Source organism: Capra hircus, chromosome 1 (genome assembly GCF_001704415.2).
Source record: "Capra hircus breed San Clemente chromosome 1, ASM170441v1, whole genome shotgun sequence".
Classification (NCBI taxonomy): domain Eukaryota; kingdom Metazoa; phylum Chordata; class Mammalia; order Artiodactyla; family Bovidae; genus Capra; species Capra hircus.
In genome coordinates, this window is record NC_030808.1 from 41168998 (window position 1) to 41187448 (window position 18451).

Genomic DNA, 18451 nt, shown 5'->3' on the forward strand with positions numbered 1-18451 from the left:
TACTGGAATTTCAGCTTCAGCATCAGTCCTTCCAATGAATATTCAGGACTGATTTCCTTTAGGATGGACTGGTTGGATCTCCTTGCTGTCCAAGGGACTCTCAAGAGTCTTCTCCAACACCACAGTTCAAAAGCACCAATTCTTTGGTGCTCAGCTTTCTTTATAGTCCAACTCTCACATCCATACATGACTACTGAAAAAAAACACATCTTTGACTGGATGGACCTTTTGTTGGCAAAGTAATGTCTCTGCTTTTTAATATGCTTTCTAGATTGGTTGTAACTTTTCTTCCAAGGAGAAGCATCTTTTAATTTCATGGCTATAGTCACTATCTGCAGTGATTTTGGAACCCAAGAAAATAAAGCCTGTTACTGTTTCCACTGTTTCTCCATCTATTTGCCATGAAGTGATGGGACCAGATGCCATGATCTTAGTTTTCTCAGTTTTGAGTTTTAAGCCAACTTTTTCACTCTCCTCTTTCATCAAGAGGCTCTTTAGTTTTTCTCTTTCTGCCATAAGGATGGTGTCATCTGCATATCGGAGTTTATTGATATTTCTCCCGGCAATCTTGATTCCAGATTGTGCTTCATCCAGTCCAGCATTTCTCATGATGTACTCTGCATGGAAGTTAAATAAGCAGGGTGACAATATACAGCCTTGACGTACTTCTTTCTCAATTTGGAACCAGTCTGTTGTTCCTTGTCCAGTTCTAACTGTTGCTTCTTGACCTGCCTACAGATTGGTGGCAGGTCATGTGGTCTGGTTTCCCATCTCTTTCAAGTTTTTCACAGTTTGTTGTGATCCACACAGTCAAAGGCTTTGGCATAGTCAATAAAGCAGAAGAAGATGCTTTTCTGGAACTCTCTTGCTTTTTGACGATCCAACGGATGTTGGCAATTTGATCTCTGGTTCTTCTGCCTTTTCTAAATCCAGCTTGAACATCTGGAAGTTCACAGTTCACGTATTCCTGAAGCCTGGTTTGGAGAATTTTGAGCATTGCTTTGTTAGCATGGAGACGGGTGCAATTCTGTGGTAGTCTGAGCATTCTTTGGCATTGCCTTTCTTTGGGATTGGAATGAAAAATGACCTTTTCCAGTCCTGTGGTCACTGTTGAGTTTTCCAAATTTGCTGGCATATTTGAGTGCAGCACTTTCACACCATCATCTTTTAGGATTTGAAACAGCTCAACTGGAATTCCATCTCCTCCACTAGCTTTGTTCATAGTGACGCTTCCTAAGGTCCACTTGACTTTGCATTCTAGGATTTCTGGCTCTAGGTGAGTGATCACATCATCGTGATTATCCGGGTCGTGAAGATCTTTTTTGTATTCTGATGATGAAGATCTTCTGTGTATTCTTGCCACTGTTGTTAATATCTTCTGCTTCTGTTAGGTTCATACCATTTCTGTCCTTTATCGAGCCCATCTTTGCATGAAAAGTTCCCTTGGTCTCTCTAATTTTCTTGAAGAGATCTTTAGTTTTTCCCATTCTATTGTTTTCCTCTATTTCACACAGGACTCACCAATTCACTGTCAGGTGGTGGTTACATTCCTGATGACTGTGACATTCTTTGTTTACTAATCTGGCAGGTAATATTCTATTTATCACTTCCCCTTCTTTATTCCCCCATTCCCTGGCAACTGCTACCTACTTTCTGTCTCTGTCAATTAGGCTATTTTGAACATTTTACGGGCTTCCCTGGTGGTGCTAGTGGTAAAGAATCTGCCTGCCAATGCAGGAAACACGAGTTCAATCCCTGGGTTGGGAAAGTCCCCTGGAGAAGGAAATGGCAACCCATTCCAGCATTCTTGCCTGGAGAATCCCATGGACAGAGCAGCCTGGTGAGTCACAGTCCACAGGGTCGCAGAGTTGGACACCACTGAAGTGACTTAGTATGCACACATGGACATTTCATATTAAGGGAAAGATACAGTAGCTGGACTTTTGTGACTGGCTTATTTCATTATCATGTTTTCAATGTTCATGTACATGAATCAATATATCTCTTTTTATGGTTGAATATTATTCCATTGCATGGATCTACATCTGGTTTACCCAATTCATCATTTGATGAACATTCGGGTTATTTCTACTTTTTTGGCTATTGTGACTAATAGGGCTATGAACCTTCCTGTGTAAACTTTTGTGTGGACACATACTCTCATTTCTCATGGGTCTATACACAAGAGAGCAACTGCTTGGTCAGGTGACAACTGTGTGTTTAAGTTTTTGAGTAACTGACAAATTTTTTCTAAAATGGCTACATCATTTTATATTCTCACCAGCAATATGTGATCAGTCCAATTTCTCAAGACCTTCAAATGACATTCTGTTGTATGAGCTATCTCTGCATGCATATCCCTGTTCCTCTTGGATTTAAACTCCTAGAGGGCATGAACTGCACTGAGGCTGGAAAAAGCCTCAGGCCAGATTCTGAACAAATCTCACCTGTCAGTTGGATGACCGTTTTTTTTTTTGTTTTTTTTTTTTTTAAAGTAATCACTTACAGTTTCAAACTAGAGGGCAGGCTTGCTTTAGGAGAAAGTACAGGTCTAATGTCACACCTTCCAAAGACGCCTACACAGAAGCCCCACTTATTGTGCCCTTACAGGCTACTTACCACATATGATCTTATTTTTCAGATGAGGAAACTGAAATCCAGGCTACTCTTCCAAGTAATTAACGGCAAAGCTACACTTTAGACCCAAATTTTCACTGAACCACATTGCCCTTTACGGTGAAGATATTCTGCCTATTTTGTAATAAAGGGGGAAGGGGCGGGGGAAGAGGGAAAAAGAGACTTATTTAAAGACCTTTTTTCCCCGCATCCATAAACTCCCCAAAGGCAAGGACCAAGAATTTGTTCCTTTTATTATCTCCTACTGTACACCTAACAGAAGCAGAAGATATTAAGAAGAGGTGGCAAGAATACATGGGAGAACTGTACAAAAAGATCTTCACAACCCAGATAATCACGATGGTGTGATCACTCATCTAGAACCAGACATCCTGGAATGTGAAGTCAAGTGGGCCTTAGAAAGCATCACTACGAACAAAACTATTGGAGGTGATGGAATTCCAGTGGAGCTATTTCAAATCCTGAAAGATGATGCTGTGAAACTGCTGCACTCAATATGCCAGCAAATTTGGAAAACTCAGCAGTGGCCACAGGACTGAAACAGGTCAGTTTTCATTCCAATCCCAAACAAAGGCAACCCCAAAGAATGCTCAAACTACCACAGAATTGCACTCATCTCACATGCTAGTAAAGTAATGCTCAAAATTCTCAAAGCCAGGCTTCAGCAATATGTGAACCGTGAACTTCCTGATGTTCAAGTTGGTTTTACAAAAGGCAGAGGAACCAGAGATCAAATTGCCAACTTCCACTGGATTATGGAAAAAGCAAGAGAGTTCCAGAAACACATCTATTTCTGCTTTATTGACTATGCCAAAGCCTTTGACTGTGTGGATCACAATAAACTGTGGAAAATTCTGAAAGAGATTGGAATACCAGACCACCTGACCTGCCTCTTGAGAAATCTGTATGCAGGTCAGGAAGCAACAGTTAGAACTGGACATGGAACAACACACTGCTTACAAATAGGAAAAGGAGTACGTCAAGGCTGTATATTGTCACCCTGCTTATTTAACTTATATGCAGAGTACATCATGAGAAACGCTGGGCTGGAAGAAGCACAAGCTGGAATCAAGATTGCCAGGAGAAATATCAATAACCTCAGATATGCAGATGACACCACCCTTATGGCAGAAAGTGAAGAGGAACTAAAAAGCCTCTTGATGAAAGTGAAAGAGGAGAGTGAAAAAGTTGGCTTAAAGCTCAACATTCAGAAAATGAAGATCATGGCATCTGGTCCCATCACTTCATGGGAAATAGATGGGGAAATAGTGGCAACAAATGTCAGACTTTATTTTTTTGGGCTCCAAAATCACTGCAGATGGTGACTTCAGCCATGAAATTAAAAGACGCTTACTCCTTGGAAGAAAAGTTATGACCAACCTAGATAGCATATCCAAAAGCAGAGACATTACTTTGCTGACTAAGGTCCATCTAGTCAAGGCTATGGTTTTTCCTGTGGTCATGTATGGATGTGAGAGTTGGATTGTGAAGAAGGCTGAGCGCTGAAGAATTGATGCTTTTGAACTGTGGTGTTGGAGAAGACTCTTGAGAGTCCCTTGGACTGCAAGGAGATCCAACCAGTCCATTCTGAAGGAGATCAGCCCTAGGATTTCTTTGGAAGGAATGATGCTAAAGCTGAAACTCCAATACTTTGGCCACCTCATGTGAAGAGTTGACTCACTGGATAAGACCCTGATGCTGGGAGGGATTGGGGGCAGGAGGAGAAGGGGACGACAGAGGATGAGATGGCTGGATGGCATCACTGACTCGATGGACGTGAGTCTGAGTGAACTCCGGGAGATGGTGATGGACAGGGAGGCCTGGCGTGCTGCGGTTCATGGGGTCGCCAAGAGTCGGACACGACTGAGTGACTGAACTGAACTGAACTGAACTGTACACCTGGCTTCCCATGTGGCGCTAGCAGTAAAGAACCTGCCTGCCAATTCTGGAGATGCAAAGAGATGTGGGTTTCATCCCTGGGTGGGGAAGGTCCCCTGGAGGAGGGCAGGGCAACTTACTCCGGTATTCTTGCCTGGCCAATCCCTTGGACAGAGGAGGCTGGCAGTCCATAGGGTTGCAGTCAGACACCACTGAAGCGACTTAGCACGCACGCAGGAACTCAGTTCATAGCAGTAATTCAAAGACTACTTCTGTGAACCATGATATAATGACTAATAAGCTAAAAATCTAAAAGGAGGGTATTGTTTATCGGATCTGGTTCAATCCCTACTGTGCCTGTATCTGACAATATACGGTAAGCATTTAACCACTTGCCAACGGTGGCAGCCAGGGCTATATCTCGCTTAAATCCCCCAAAGTTGGCCTCTGTGCCTCAAAAACGTCACCACATGGGACCCACAGAAGCGTTGCCGCTCTAGCTATCATCCCTGCGCGCAAGACACTGCCCGGCTTCTTGGGCTGGTGTCCACTGTCAGAAAAGCGGAACCCGGGAAGGAGCTCTTTGCCCGTAACCAACATGGCCTCTCGGAGGCTTCAGACTGAGGGCGGCAGCCTACGGATCACGTGAGGGAAGTTGCACTCTTCTATTGGCTTCTTCTGCTGGACGGCCACGGGGGCAATAACCCACGTGGGCCGGCCTTAAAGGGCCCGCGGCTATCTCAGCCGTAGCTCTGCCCTCTGTGGCCGGCTGGGGCCCCCGAAAGGAAAGGCGGCGGGCGGGGCCCGGCGCTCTCCCGGAGCTGCGGTGACCGCCGCCGGGTGCAACGCGAGCCCCGAGGCGGCGGACCGGAGAGGGGCGCGAGGATCCCGCGTGGGGCCGCGCGGGCGCGGGGTCATGGAGGACAGCTCCGCCGGGCCCCGGCTCGGGGCGGCGGCCGAGGCGGCCGAGGCGCGAGCGCAGCCCGGGTACACGCTGCGGCCCTTCGCGCCGTTCTCGGGGGCGGCCGGGCCCGACGAGGGCGGCGGCGACTGGAGCTTCATCGACTGCGAGATGATGGAGGAGGTGGACCTGCAGGACCTGCCCAGCGCCACCATCGCCTGCCACCTGGACCCGCGCGTGTTCGTGGATGGCCTGTGCCGGGTGAGGGCCCGGGCGCGGCGGCCCGTCGGGCGGAGGGCGGACACTTGTTGCCGGGACGAGGTGGCGCCGAGGTCCGGGGCCGGCTCGGGGCAGCCTCTTCAAGCCGGGCCGCCGGCGGAGGAACGCAGCGATGTCCCCGGCCACCCTGCCTCGGTTCCCCTCTGTCCCGGCTGGGGTGGGAGCGCCCTCCCCGAGATCCCGGGTTCCCGAGCACCTGCCGGGCCGCGCGCTGCCCGCCCATGGTGGGGATCTTCAGAGGGACTTGCCTTTCACCTGGGCTAGCTGGTAACCACCTCCCAGAGATGCCCCTGCCCCCCCTCCCGCCCCCCCGGCCCCGGGTGTGAACTCGGGTGGCGTTAGAGGGGCCACATCGCAGGAGCCGATCGGAGCATGAATTAGCTGCCCAGATGGCCGGGGATGCGCGTACCCTCACCTTGAGGCTTGGGTCGTGCCGGGCACTTTACTTAACTCCTTTGAGGAGGGGTCGCTTCATTCATAGGGAGGAGGAAACAGACATTTGTCTGCGCGACGTTGACTCACTGTACATAAATAGGACGGTGTCTCCGCATTCTCAATCTGCACGCCTGGGAAGGAAAGCCAATGTTTGGGTGAGAAGCCGCGGTTGCTCTTTATCCAGCGCTTGGCCAGTTTTGGTCGAATGGTGTTGGGAGGAAGGGGCCATTTGCTAGGCCTTTGAGGATAGTTAGTCGGGAATCCCGCTCCCTGAAGAGGGGGTGGGGCAGGGGACACTCAGTAAAGGGGGAGTTGGATTTTGTTTTCTGTTTTTATTTTCCCCTCCAGATCCCCACATTTTAGACACGTTGGAGGGTGAGGGGGCAGGTATGAGTAACAGATGGTGGTGGGGAGGAGGGATTTATTTCTGATCTGCAATCAGTGTGCAGAGTGAAATGTGTACCTCCGCTGGCGTTGCAGGATAAAGCCTGCCTGTGAGAGAGATGCCCCATTAGGGGAGCAGCTATCAAAGAAAGTGCTGCTTTCGGATGCTTGGCTCTGAGTCCGCGGTTAAGTGTCAGTGAACTGGAGTTGAAGGCGGCTGCCAAGAGGGACAACATTGGAACAGAGAATGGTGCCCTTAAGACCCATGTGTTTATCAGGTACAGGCCCATCTACTCTCAGAAAGGATGTCCAGTGCTATGTGCTTAGATAAGGGTCCGTGCATGCTTTCTAAAGCTGCAGTTGGCACAAATACAGGGTCTAACTCCTTTCACTCTAAAACCTTTTCTCTTCTTGAGGCTGAGGTCTGTCAGCATATGGAGTTTCTTTCTTACTGGTCCTAGGCGGTCATGCCAAAGGAGCAAGATCAGATCATACAAGATGTCGCTTGTGTGCCTAGCAGTCTCATAGTTTTGCAGTCTTCCCTGTGTCAGAGACCATCCTGAAATTGCTGCATCTGAAATGTTTCCCGCCTTGCAAGCTCTTCACTTTAACAAATGGGTAGAGATTCTGCTTTGAGCCAGGCACTCACTGTTCCAGGCTCTGAGGGCACAGCAGTGAAGAAAAGAGCCTTTCTGCCTTCAGGACTGGCATTTTTGTTGGGGAAAACAAGACAATAAACAAATATATATGAAATAGGTCAGGAGGTGATGGTACTATAGGAAAGAAATTGGCCTTAGGAGATGGGGAGGGGAGGGGGACTGCTGTTTTACCAGAAGACGATCGGGGAAAGGCTTACTCACAAGGTACTGTTTTGAGCACAGACACCGTTCATTTATTCTTTTACTGTTTAGCGAATGCTTCCTGTGCTTCAGGTGCTGTTTTAGGCCCAGTGGACAGAGTGGTGAACACGATGAGCTTTCTGCTTATGTTCTAGCAGAGGCTGAGAAAGGGGGAGACAGTTTTTAAAAAGGAATGCACAGGTGGGAATCACGCTGGTGTGATAGGGAGTGGCCGAGGAGAGGACAGAGAGTAGGCTGTGCCAGCCAGGGCCTAGCAGGGATACTGCAGTGGTTCCGGAGGGGTAATGAAGAACCGGTTGGTGGGGGCAGGACTGAGGCAATCAACAGAGAGTGTTGGATGGAGGGAAGTCCTGTTGCTGGGACCCTAGGGGAGGAATCTTCTGGCAGGAGCTACAGACATGGAGGGATGGAACTGAGGTGCTGAAGCAGCGAGCTGCAAGTTAAGAAGTATCCCAGCTTGCCCCAGCTTTCTGATCTCATCATTGGCGGAACCAAGCTGGCAGCCAGGAAGCTGGGGACTCCAAGCAATGCAGCTGGTAGGTGGGGTCAGGGCTCAGAGAAGGTGGAGGGGGCAGAACACAGCTCTGGGATCAGTGCCGGTAAAGAGGACCTGCAGAGAGAGTCAGCCTGCAGGCCATTTTACACCAAGTGGCCCCAGAAGGCCACTCTGCACTGCTTGGGTGTGGCTGGCAGGAAGAAGCTCCCCATGTAGATGTTGTGTGGTGGGCCTCCAGGCAGAGGGCATAGCAGATGTGGAAGTTCCAGGGCAGGGATGAGCGAAGGCCTTTCTAGGGCCCAGTGAGGGAGGTGGTGGTGGCCAAGGTTGGATGCAGCCAGGGAACGGTTCCTTGGGAGCCTGGGAGGCCCTGGGAAGGATTCGGGTCCTGTACTAATTAAAAGCTAGCTGGAGAATGGCTTTGGGGAAAGAGGTTGAGTGGGCAGGAGAAGCAGCAAGGAGACCCCTTGTGAGGATCTTAGCTTGGGTTGTCAGGGGAGCTGGCCAGGTGTTTGCACTAGGCTTGTGGGGTTGGAAACCATGCTCTCTTCTCCATGCAGGGCTCAGGAGCCTCCGAATGCGGGCTGGGGGAGCTCTGTGCCTTGGTCGCCCATCTACAAGGTCCTTCAGACCACTGGAAAGCCTTCCAGGAGAAAGCTAGTCTCTCATTTAGCCAACACCACCCCTCCAGGTGGGAAGATGCGGCTTCTGAGATTTCAGTTGGACAACTTTATCGTTTTGGAGGCCATTTTTCCTAAAGCTGGAGTGTCGCCTTGGGGTGCTGTAGTGAAAATGTGATTCTACTTGCGGTCAGCGGTGTCTGACCCTTGAGTAGGCAGACTGTTAACTGTGTTGCCCACAGAGGTCCCCTTTGTGCTGGTAATCTGGCCATGTGGGTATCTTTACCTAGTGTGTTGGAGGGTCACCTGGATGAGTGACAGTGTCTTAACCCGTTAAAGCTACTGTAACAAAATACCACAGACCGATGGCTTCTAAACTACAGGAACTTATTTCACGCAGTTGTGGAGGCCAGCATGGCTGGGTGAGGGCCCTCTTGTGGGTTATAGGCTCCTCTGTGCCCTCATGCAGTGGAAGGGATGAGAGAGCTCTGTGGGGGTCTCTTACAAGGGCACTAATCCCATTATGAGGGCCCCACCCTCATGATCCTTAATGACCTCTCAGTAGCTGATACCATCATCTTCGAGGGGGAGCACATCAGTCTATGAATTTGGGGGAAACAGGCATCCAGAGGGTGGCAGGTGATGTGAAGGAAAAAGGCCGTGTCAGTGTTCTTCCCATGTGTTCATGTCATCCTCTGACCTTCATCTTAAAGGAAAGAAAGAAATTGACCCGAACTATCGGTTCATTTCCTGCTGGCACAGACAGTAAAGAAACCGCCTGCGATGCAGAAGATCCAGGGTTCAATCCTTGGGTTGGGAAGGTCCCCTGAAGAAGGGAATGGCAACCCACTCCAGTATTCCTGCCTGGAAAATTCCCTGGACTGAGGAGACTGCAGGCGACAGTCCATGGGGTCGCAGAGTCAGACAGGACTGAGCAACTGACATCATTTCACTAGGGAGCTAATACTGGAAGCTCATTTTCTAACTATCACAGTTGGATCTGATATGTAAAATGTATTTTTGTTAGCTGGATCATCATCCAGTATTGTAAATTATTTATAATCAACATGTTCATTAATTGTTTATTTAAAAAATGAAGCCATATCATCATTAATTTCAAATAATATGAGTCATTTCATGTAATATATTAAGAGATTCACACCATTACAAATAAATGAAAACTTTTATTAAAATAAGATTATTTTTCTGTTGTACAAATGTTTGCTTAGCATATTCCACTGCCGTATTCTTTTTGTGAACCTTTTTGCTTTTTACTGAGAAAGTAGAGCTGTGCTTTGCACCAGTAATTACCTGTGCTTTGGATTGTTGGCAGCGGTTGGCTGGTTCCCTGGAATAAGAGTTCAGTTAGTTGTCACCAAGCTAACCAGAAGTTTAGAGTTCTCACATAATATTGTTAGTTTCCAGGCAGTAGAGATGGTTCCGTAGAGTAATGGAAACGAACACCATGTTTCTGTTGTCTGAGCCATGAATGTATATTTGATCGACAGGCTAATTTGGAAAATGCTAATCATAGAAAAATTCACTCTCCTAGTGAATAAACTCACCTTTCTTAAAACAAACGCCCATGTAAGATTTGTGATACTGCCATGCTGCTGCCGCTGCTAAGTCGCCTCAGTCGTGTCCGACTCTGTGCGACCCCATAGACGGTAGCCCGCCAGGCTCCCCCATCCCTGGGATTCTCCAGGCAAGAACACTGCAGTGGGTTGCCATTTCCTTCTCCAATGCATGAAAGTGAAAAGTCAAAGTGAAGTCGCTCAGTCATGTCTGACACCCAGCGACCCCATGGACTGCAGCCCACCAGGCTCCTCCGTCCATGGGATCTTCCTGGAAAGAGTACTGGACTGGGTTGTCATTGCCTTCTCCGGATACTGCCATAACTTTCCTTTAAAAACATGAAATATCCTGATGGTTGTGAAAGGAGTTGGAGCGGTCGGTATCCTTAAATTCTTTTTATCAGTGAAGGCCCGTGAGCAGTTCACGAAATGCCTGTGCCCAGGCCCCTCCAGACCAACTCCAGTCTCGTCCTGGGAGTCTTGGCCTGGGAGACTCCCCAGTGTGATTCTAATTGGGAGACAAGATTGAGGGCCACCATCTAGCCAAAAGGGGTCTAGCCTGACCAGAATCGTTGTCATATCATGAACATATACTTGGGTCATCGATCACTGGTTCCACTCTCAGCCAGATCTGTGCCTTGGTCTCCTCCAGTCCAAGATGAGAGTCAGGGCCATGCTCTGAGGCCTTCCTTCTCCTAAGCGCCATTTGACCTCGTGGCTGTAAAGCAGGGTGACTGGCCGTCATGCTGAGAGCCTAGCCTTTGGGACAAGAACAAGAACACCTCCTCGAGCGTGGGCTTGCCTCGCCTGCCCTCCGTGCTCATCCTCTTGTGCCGCTGCTTGCTCTCCTGCTGCTGCTAAGTCGCTTCAGTCGTGTCCGACTCCGTGCGACCCCGTAGAGGGCAGCCCACCAGGCTCCTCTGTCCACAGGATTCTCTCCACCAGACGTCAGATCCCAGACTTGTCCTCCCAAAGCCTGTAGTTTGATAGTAAACAAGTTATCACTCAGTAGTGATCTGATGATTGAAACGTTGGGGAGATCCCACGTGGCACAGCTGAAGTGCGTGCTTTCCACTTGCGCGGCTGTTATGTGCTTGGCCATGTGGCTGTCTGTGCCTGTCCCGAGTCAGCCTGTGGCAGCGTGCTGTCAAAGGTGACACTCCGGCAGCAGAGTTGACAGTTAGGCTCCGCTGCAGCGTGGCACCCCCGCCTGCCCGGACCATTGGCACTTCTCAGCCTAGTGTCGCCGGCTCTCTCGGACTTGAACCGGCCTCACCTTTGCCCGTAAACCTCAAGTGTGGAGAGATCTTAAGCCAATATGGTATGCTTTAGTTTATTTGGGAAAGTTCAGAATGTTCTAAGTTTAAGAAAAGCCCACCTATTACATACGTGCAAAGTTTACAGTTATCCGCCGTTTCCCTAAGTTCAGAATTTCTGGCTCATATACAAACAAACAGAGACTATATTAACGTCCATGAGGTTCTTTTGATCTCTCCTCCCTGTTCCTCTCCCTCACAAGCATTCAATCCCCTTTCCAGCTCAACCCATCAGCACCCTTCATTCATTGCTCAAAGCACGTCTTCTTCGGTGCAGTCGTTTTCAGGACTCTTGTCAGCAACTACAGACATTTCAAGCCCCAAGACAATTACGTAAAGGAACCGGGAAAAAAAAAAGGCTTTGTGATAGAACAGCTAAAGCAGAGGCTGTTTGATTGCAGTGTTTATATTTCAAGCCCTACTCCTTTCTAAAAAGGCCAGCAGGTGACACGGTCCATTCTTTTTGCCGACAGGCCAGCCCCTGTTCTGTGCCGGCCCCGCTCCTGTCACGGCGATGGTGCTGTGCACGTCAGTGTGTGTTGGGGGTGGGCTGGGGAGTCGCCTCCTCGGTGCATGTTTTCTGCACACAATTGTTTGGACCCGTTTCAAGGGCTGAGGAGTGCTAGTCGTTCAAAATACAATTCAGTTGCGACAGAGAATTTTTTCCTTTGTAAATACTAATCAGCACATGGAGACGCTGGCACTTAATGAAACTATAAGTGACTCTGCTCTGTTCTCTGAGCTGCTGCTGCTAAGTCACTTCAGTTGCGTCCAACTCTGTGACCCCATAGACGGCAGCCCACCAGGCTCCCCCGTCCCTGGGATTCTCCAGGCAAAAACGCTGGAGTGGGTTGCCATTTCCTTCTTCAATGCATGAAGGTGAAAAGTGAAAGGGAAATCGCTCTGAGCAGTGATGGGCTATACCATGGCCATACCGGGATGGGTTACCATTCCCTTCTTCAGGGGAATCTTCCTGATCCAGGGATCGAACCTATAACACTATAAAAGAATGTGATTTTAGACTCCACTACTTAATGTAAGTAAAATACCTGGTTGATAGGTTTACAGCAAAAGCTGTCAGTCTATATACTTCTGAACTGAAAGTTCAGGAAACAAAAGCTTTTTTTTTTTTTAACGTTGGGAAGGTTCAGTACTTTTCCTTTCATTACTAATTTCAGCAGGTGCAATATGTAGTTCCCATGTGTAATCATAATTAACACCAGAGAAAAAGGTGTTGAGGTTGGCCTGAATTCAGAATTGAAAGACAAAAATGTTATTGGATTCAGAAAGCTAATATTGGAGTTTTTTTTTTCATTCAACAATAGCTTGTTTTACTTTGTCACCTTTATCATTTTTGTTAAATTTTCTGCTTTACCTTACTGATAATAAAATAGTTTCTGTTCATTTACATGAGTTGCTTTCTGTGTAATATATACCATTTCATCATTTTACAAGAACTCTAAGAAATTGGTACTGTTATTCCCATTCTACAGATGTGAAAACTGAGGCCAGGAGAGGCCAAGAAACCTGTCCCAGGTCACATAGTAAGTGCTGGCCCTATGATGCAAACCTGCTTTCGTGTTAATTGCTCAATCATTTCTGACTCTTTGCGACCCCATGGACCGTAGCTCACCAAACTCCTGTCCATGAAATTCTCCAGGCAAGAATACTGGAATGGATAACCATTTCCTTTTCCAGGGGATCTTCCTGGCCCAGGGATCAAACCCCACTCTCCTACATTGCACAAAACTGGTTTTAGCCAACTCCAAAGCCTGTTCTGGAATCATCTTACAGTATGCAGTAATGCATGTGAATTTTTCGTATCTTTCACATCTTATTTCAGCCCTAGGATAGCTCTATGAATAAAGTTCTTTTATCCACAGGAAACTGAGGTTCAGATGAATTACAACTCTGTTATTCTCTCAGCCATTTATTTATCTTTAACAGATATATTTGAGTGCTTTTGGGACATCAGTTGCAGCCCTGATGACATTCTTGGGTTCAAGCAGAAGGCAGTACCTGGGTGCTGGAGCCAGACAGACCTGGACCTAAATCCTGGCTCCATCACTTCACTCATTTATTCATTCATTCAACTCAGTCACTCCTTCCTTCAGTCATTCATTCATTCACTCATTCAACAAGTGTTTTTTAAGATAATGTTTGAATTTTATTTTTATTATTGTCATTGAATTTATGCATTTTGATACATTTTTTAATTTAATTTTTTAAAATATAGTAATACATTCACATTGTTCAAAACCCAGAAAGTATTAAAAGGTATATAGTGAAAAGTCTTTCTCCAATCCTTGATAGTCCGTCCTCTCAAAAGTAACTATGATTTTTGGTAAACTTTCTGCTTCCGGAGTTTCTATATGCATATTTGAATATAACATGGGTATTTCACTAGACTTTCATCTCTTTGCCCTTGACACACTAAAGTTGCATATTTGTTTACTGTTCTGTATCTTGATGTTTTCCCCACATAACGGTATAGCTTGGAGATGTTTCTATAATGGTACACAGAAAGGTCTCATTTTTTCCTGCTGTATAGTATTCCATTGCACACATACTATGCTTTGTTTAACCAGCCCCTATTGGTAGATATTTGGTTTGTTTCCTAATTTTTCCTGTTACACATAACTTTTCCATGAGTCAGTTCAGATGGGTGGCAGAGAATTCGTCTAGTCAAAGGGCATATTCATTTTAACACGTGTTTCTCAGGGCCTGCTGTGTTCTGAGCACTGTGCTGGTGGCAAGGCCCTCTGTAGGACCCCAGATGAGTCAGTCAACCTCCCCAGGCCCCCAGTCTGCCAGTTGCAGAAGGAGGACAGTAATCCCACCCCCACAGTCTCGGTGAGGTCATTGTGAGAGGTCACAGCCCTTGGTGAATGACAGACAGCAGCCCTCCTCCTGGTGCTGACAGGCCAGCAGGGAAGACACGTGATTTGTTTTTTAATTGTGTATGCTATGTAAATACAGCCTAAGGGCTTCCTGGGTTTCACAGATGACTCAGTAGTAAAGAACTTGCCTTCCAGTGCAGGAGATATGGGTTCGATCCCTGGGTCAGGAAGATGCCCTGGAGAAGGAAATGGCAACCCACTCCAGTATCTTTGCCTGGAGAATCCCACGGAGAGAGGAGCATGGCGGGCTACAGCCCATGTACTTGCAAAGAGCTGGACACAACTGAGCACATATACACACACACACATGCAAGGGCTTAACAGATCCATAACAAACCACCTGTCCTTGGGCAAGATGTCCACCCAGACCTCTGCCGCTTCATCTATGAAGTGAGCAGGTTGAGCTGGATCAGCTCAGTGGGGTTGCTTCTGGCTCTTCCATTGGTGGAGTGCGGCCCCTTTGCCCCTTGCTACCCCAAAGGATTTCCCCAGCAGGAACTGGCTCAGCAACAGAATGTTCCCTAGTGTAACCGTGACTCTAGTTCTCTTCCATCCGGCTTTCCAGCCTCGCACCTGTAGGGGAGACAGAACCCTGCCTCTGCCTGTCCTAGGTTTTCAGCTGTGACTCTTTCAGAAAAAGATGGATCACAAGAGAAAAACAGTTATTAACGCATGCAGCATGCATCAGGGGGGAGAACCCTCAGCACGACAACGTGGAGACTTAGAACTTGGCTTGTACAGCCTCTTCAACAAAGAATAAATTGATAAGAGAAAGGGTAGGAGGGAGGGAAGCCATTTCAGGCTTCCAGCTCGCTGCAGGGAAGTCAGTTCGTGGGAGGAAGCTGATGGGCACTTTGGGACACTCCTCCATGAGATTCTGGAACGTCTCCATTAAGAGGGTCATTTATATCCTACCTTCAGGCAGGAAAGAGAGGGAAGATGGAGGTTTCCTGCATATGTGCTTTGTAACTGCCTTCAGCTCCAAATAACTTTTATGTTGAAGAGGCATACTTGGGGGGCGGGTGACATTCTGGCTTCCCCATCCCCACACTCCTGCCTTACCCTGCAGTGGTCCCTGGGAAGCCTGTCTGCCGGTTTATGGAAGAGAGAAGGTCAATTTCGGTCACTTAACGCTTGTGTCTGTAATTGGTCTTGGAAGTTTCATTGCTCCAAGAGGAACATGTGTCAGAGACACTCTACTTGACCCCACAGCCGATTCTGTCCAGTTGCCATTTGAGAGTTTGCCAGAGGTTTATCCTTACAAAGCCAGAACATTTGAGTGCATCTTTTCTTTTTTTTTAAAGTTTGTCCATTACTAGGGGCTTTTACAGATCTCCTGATACTCATTTATTATTGACAGGGTGACTGTATGCTCCATTTGCCCATCTCGTCCCACAAAGGTAGTAGTCCCCTCTTTCATCTGAAGTTTGAGTGATCACTTATATACGTACTTAGTATTTATACAGTTCATGATAAACACCCTATTAGTGCTTACTGTTGGCCAAATATTTTATGTACATTGTTAGATTTCATCCTTCTTGTGCTTAGTTGCTCAGCTGTGTCTGACTCTTTGCAGCGCTATGCCCTGTAGCCTTCCAGGCTTCTCTGTTCGTGGGATTCTCCAGGCAAGAATGCTGGACTGGGTAGCCATCCCCTTCTCCAGGGGAATCTTCCCAATCCAACATTGCAGGCGAATTCTTTACTGTCTGAGCCACCAGGGAAGCCTACTCATCCTTCTTAACAACCTTCTGTGATAGATACTGTATTTGCCCATTTTATAGATGACAATGTCTTTCTGCTGCCTTTGCAAAGCTAATCAGCACATAGAATCCTGTGGCAACTGGGCATCAGATTCTGGGTGCAGCTACAGAACGATGGCAGACAGGACCTTGGGCTCAAGCCTTCTTCATTTCTGCAGGGAGGAATCAAGGCTCAGAGCGGTGCTGAGGTTTCCTGAGGGGGAATTCACTACATACTAGCAGAACTAGAATTTTCTCCCAGCCCACTAGTTACACTGCTTGTCTGATTTCCTGTGCAGTGATGTCCTCCCCTGCCCCATCCCCCAGCCCTCGCTGAGCACGCAGAGCTGTAGTTTAGTCAGCTGAGTCGTGTCAGAATCTTTTGTGACCCCCTGGACTGTAGCCCGCCAGGCTTCTCTGTTCCATGGGATTTTCCAGGCACAAATACGGGAGTAGGTTGCCATCTCCTGCTCCAGGGGGCACCCAGGGCATGTGGATAGTGAGGTGGACATCCAGAGTCTCATTGGCAGGAACAAGAAGAACTGTCACCACGCTACCGTTAGGGGCCCCCAAAGAGCAAGGTATCTGTGGCCGGTCCTGGTGGAGGGGCAGAGGAGATGGTGTCCTGAGAGCTAGTCCCTGGGCTGTTTGAACACCAGCACCCGCCACCAGGGGGAGGTCACTTCACATAAGTTCTGCCATAGAGACTGGTGGTTGCCTTAGACTTTATTTCTGGCATTAAAGACAGAAAGTGCATTTTCAGAGGGGGAACTCCCTCCTTGTGCTGCAGAAGAAGCTATCATAATCATTGGTGTGTAATTGAAACTCGTGAGAGGAGAGACACCCCCTCCCCCCCAGAAAGCTGGCCAAGGGAGGGGACCCTCGCTGCTGCTGGGCAATGGGACCCACTTTGGTTCCAACAGGGAACAAGGATGCTGTGCCTCAAGGAGTGACCCTCCTCTTCCAGCTGCCCCTAGTGAAGGCTGTGACATCCTCCACCCCCTGCTCTGATCTGTGTTTACTTGTTCAGACGGTGACTCAAACTATCAGGTGACTAAAACTATTGGCATAAAGAAATACAAAGAGAGCTCACTCAGAGGAAGCAGGCACTTCACTGCAGAGATAAGGGCAATTTTCTGAGCTGGCTTCTGCCATTAGGTTGCTACAGAGATTAGTTTTCAAAGGCAAAGCTCATGCTGCTGCATAGGTTGCCAGACCCCTGTGGTGACCCCTGTTCTCCGAGGAACTATCTGCTGCCCAGGCGACAGGGTAACAGTGTTGTTCTGGGCTGAAGTCAGGATTTGGGACAGTTCGGGTAGGTCTCAGCTCTGCTCACACAGCCACCTTTCCATCCTAAGGTGCAGATCTCAGACGGTGATGGAGAACCCTCAGGTCGGGGTGAGCTGACTGTTGTTGCTCAGGCGCTCAGTCGTGTCCGACTCTTTGTGACCCCGTGGACTGTGGCACGCCACGCTTCCCTGTCTTTCACCATCTCCCAGAGTTTGCTCAGACTCACGTCCATTGAGTCTGTGATGCCATCCAACCACCTCATCCTCTATCACCCGGTTCTCCTGCCCTCAATCTTTCCCAGCATCAGGGTCTTTTCCAGTGAGTCGGCTCTTCCCGGCAGGTGGCCAGAGTATTGGAGTTTCAGTTTCAGCATCAATCCTTCCAGTGAGTATTCAGGGTTGATTTCCCTTTGGGTTGACTGGTTTGATCTCCTTGCTGTCCAAGGGACTCTCAAGAATCGTCTCCAGCACCACAGTTCGAAAGCATCAATTCTTCAGCACTCAGCCTTCTTTATGTTCCAGCTGACTATAAAATCCTAAAAACAGACCACTCACCAGCAATACTCGCTGGCTTACAGTTTATGAACTGGCCAGGAAGCCCTTGCAGACATCTGGCAACACCTCTCCCTCTCTGGAGCAGCCCCACTGTAGGTGTATCCTTCAGACTCAACCACGTGCTTGACCCTGACACAGCATTTCCAGAGCTGTTCTCATTTTTCACATCAACTCTGAATTTGTGTATTTCTTCCCAGTGACTTATAAGTTTTCAGGGCACACTTGGACTCCAGTGTGTTCTGTTACTTGTTATTTCCTTGATATACCTTGGGAAATACCATCACCGAATGGTCAGATAGTCTATAACCTCCACATTCAGAGTATTCCCGTTACTTGGAACACATTTAAGATAATGACCTAGTTCTCACGACTGTGAACATGCCTGAGACGGTGGCATAGATGAGTTGGGTGGGCGTAGAGAGGTTATATGTTTGGGGGGTGACTTCCTGCATTTATTGGAGGGTAGCTGTGCAGAGGCCCAAATAGAGTCCAATGTGCTATATCCGTGGCTTGGAATGAAGCAGCAACAGCCAACCTGTGGCTGAGATCGTGAGCACATTCTTTATCTTATATCATAAAACAAGGGCT

At 48.0% G+C, this 18451-nt stretch overlaps 1 protein-coding gene across 1 annotated transcript in view; it reads left to right on the forward strand.

Annotated features, from left to right (window-relative positions):
* Positions 5293-18451, forward strand: part of RCAN1 (regulator of calcineurin 1) — a 123779-nt gene continuing 110620 nt past the window's right edge. The window contains exon 1 of the mRNA XM_018055819.1: positions 5293-5677. Within this exon, the coding sequence (XP_017911308.1) occupies positions 5432-5677 (246 nt within the window). The 5' untranslated portion in view covers positions 5293-5431. The remainder of the gene's footprint in view (positions 5678-18451) is intronic.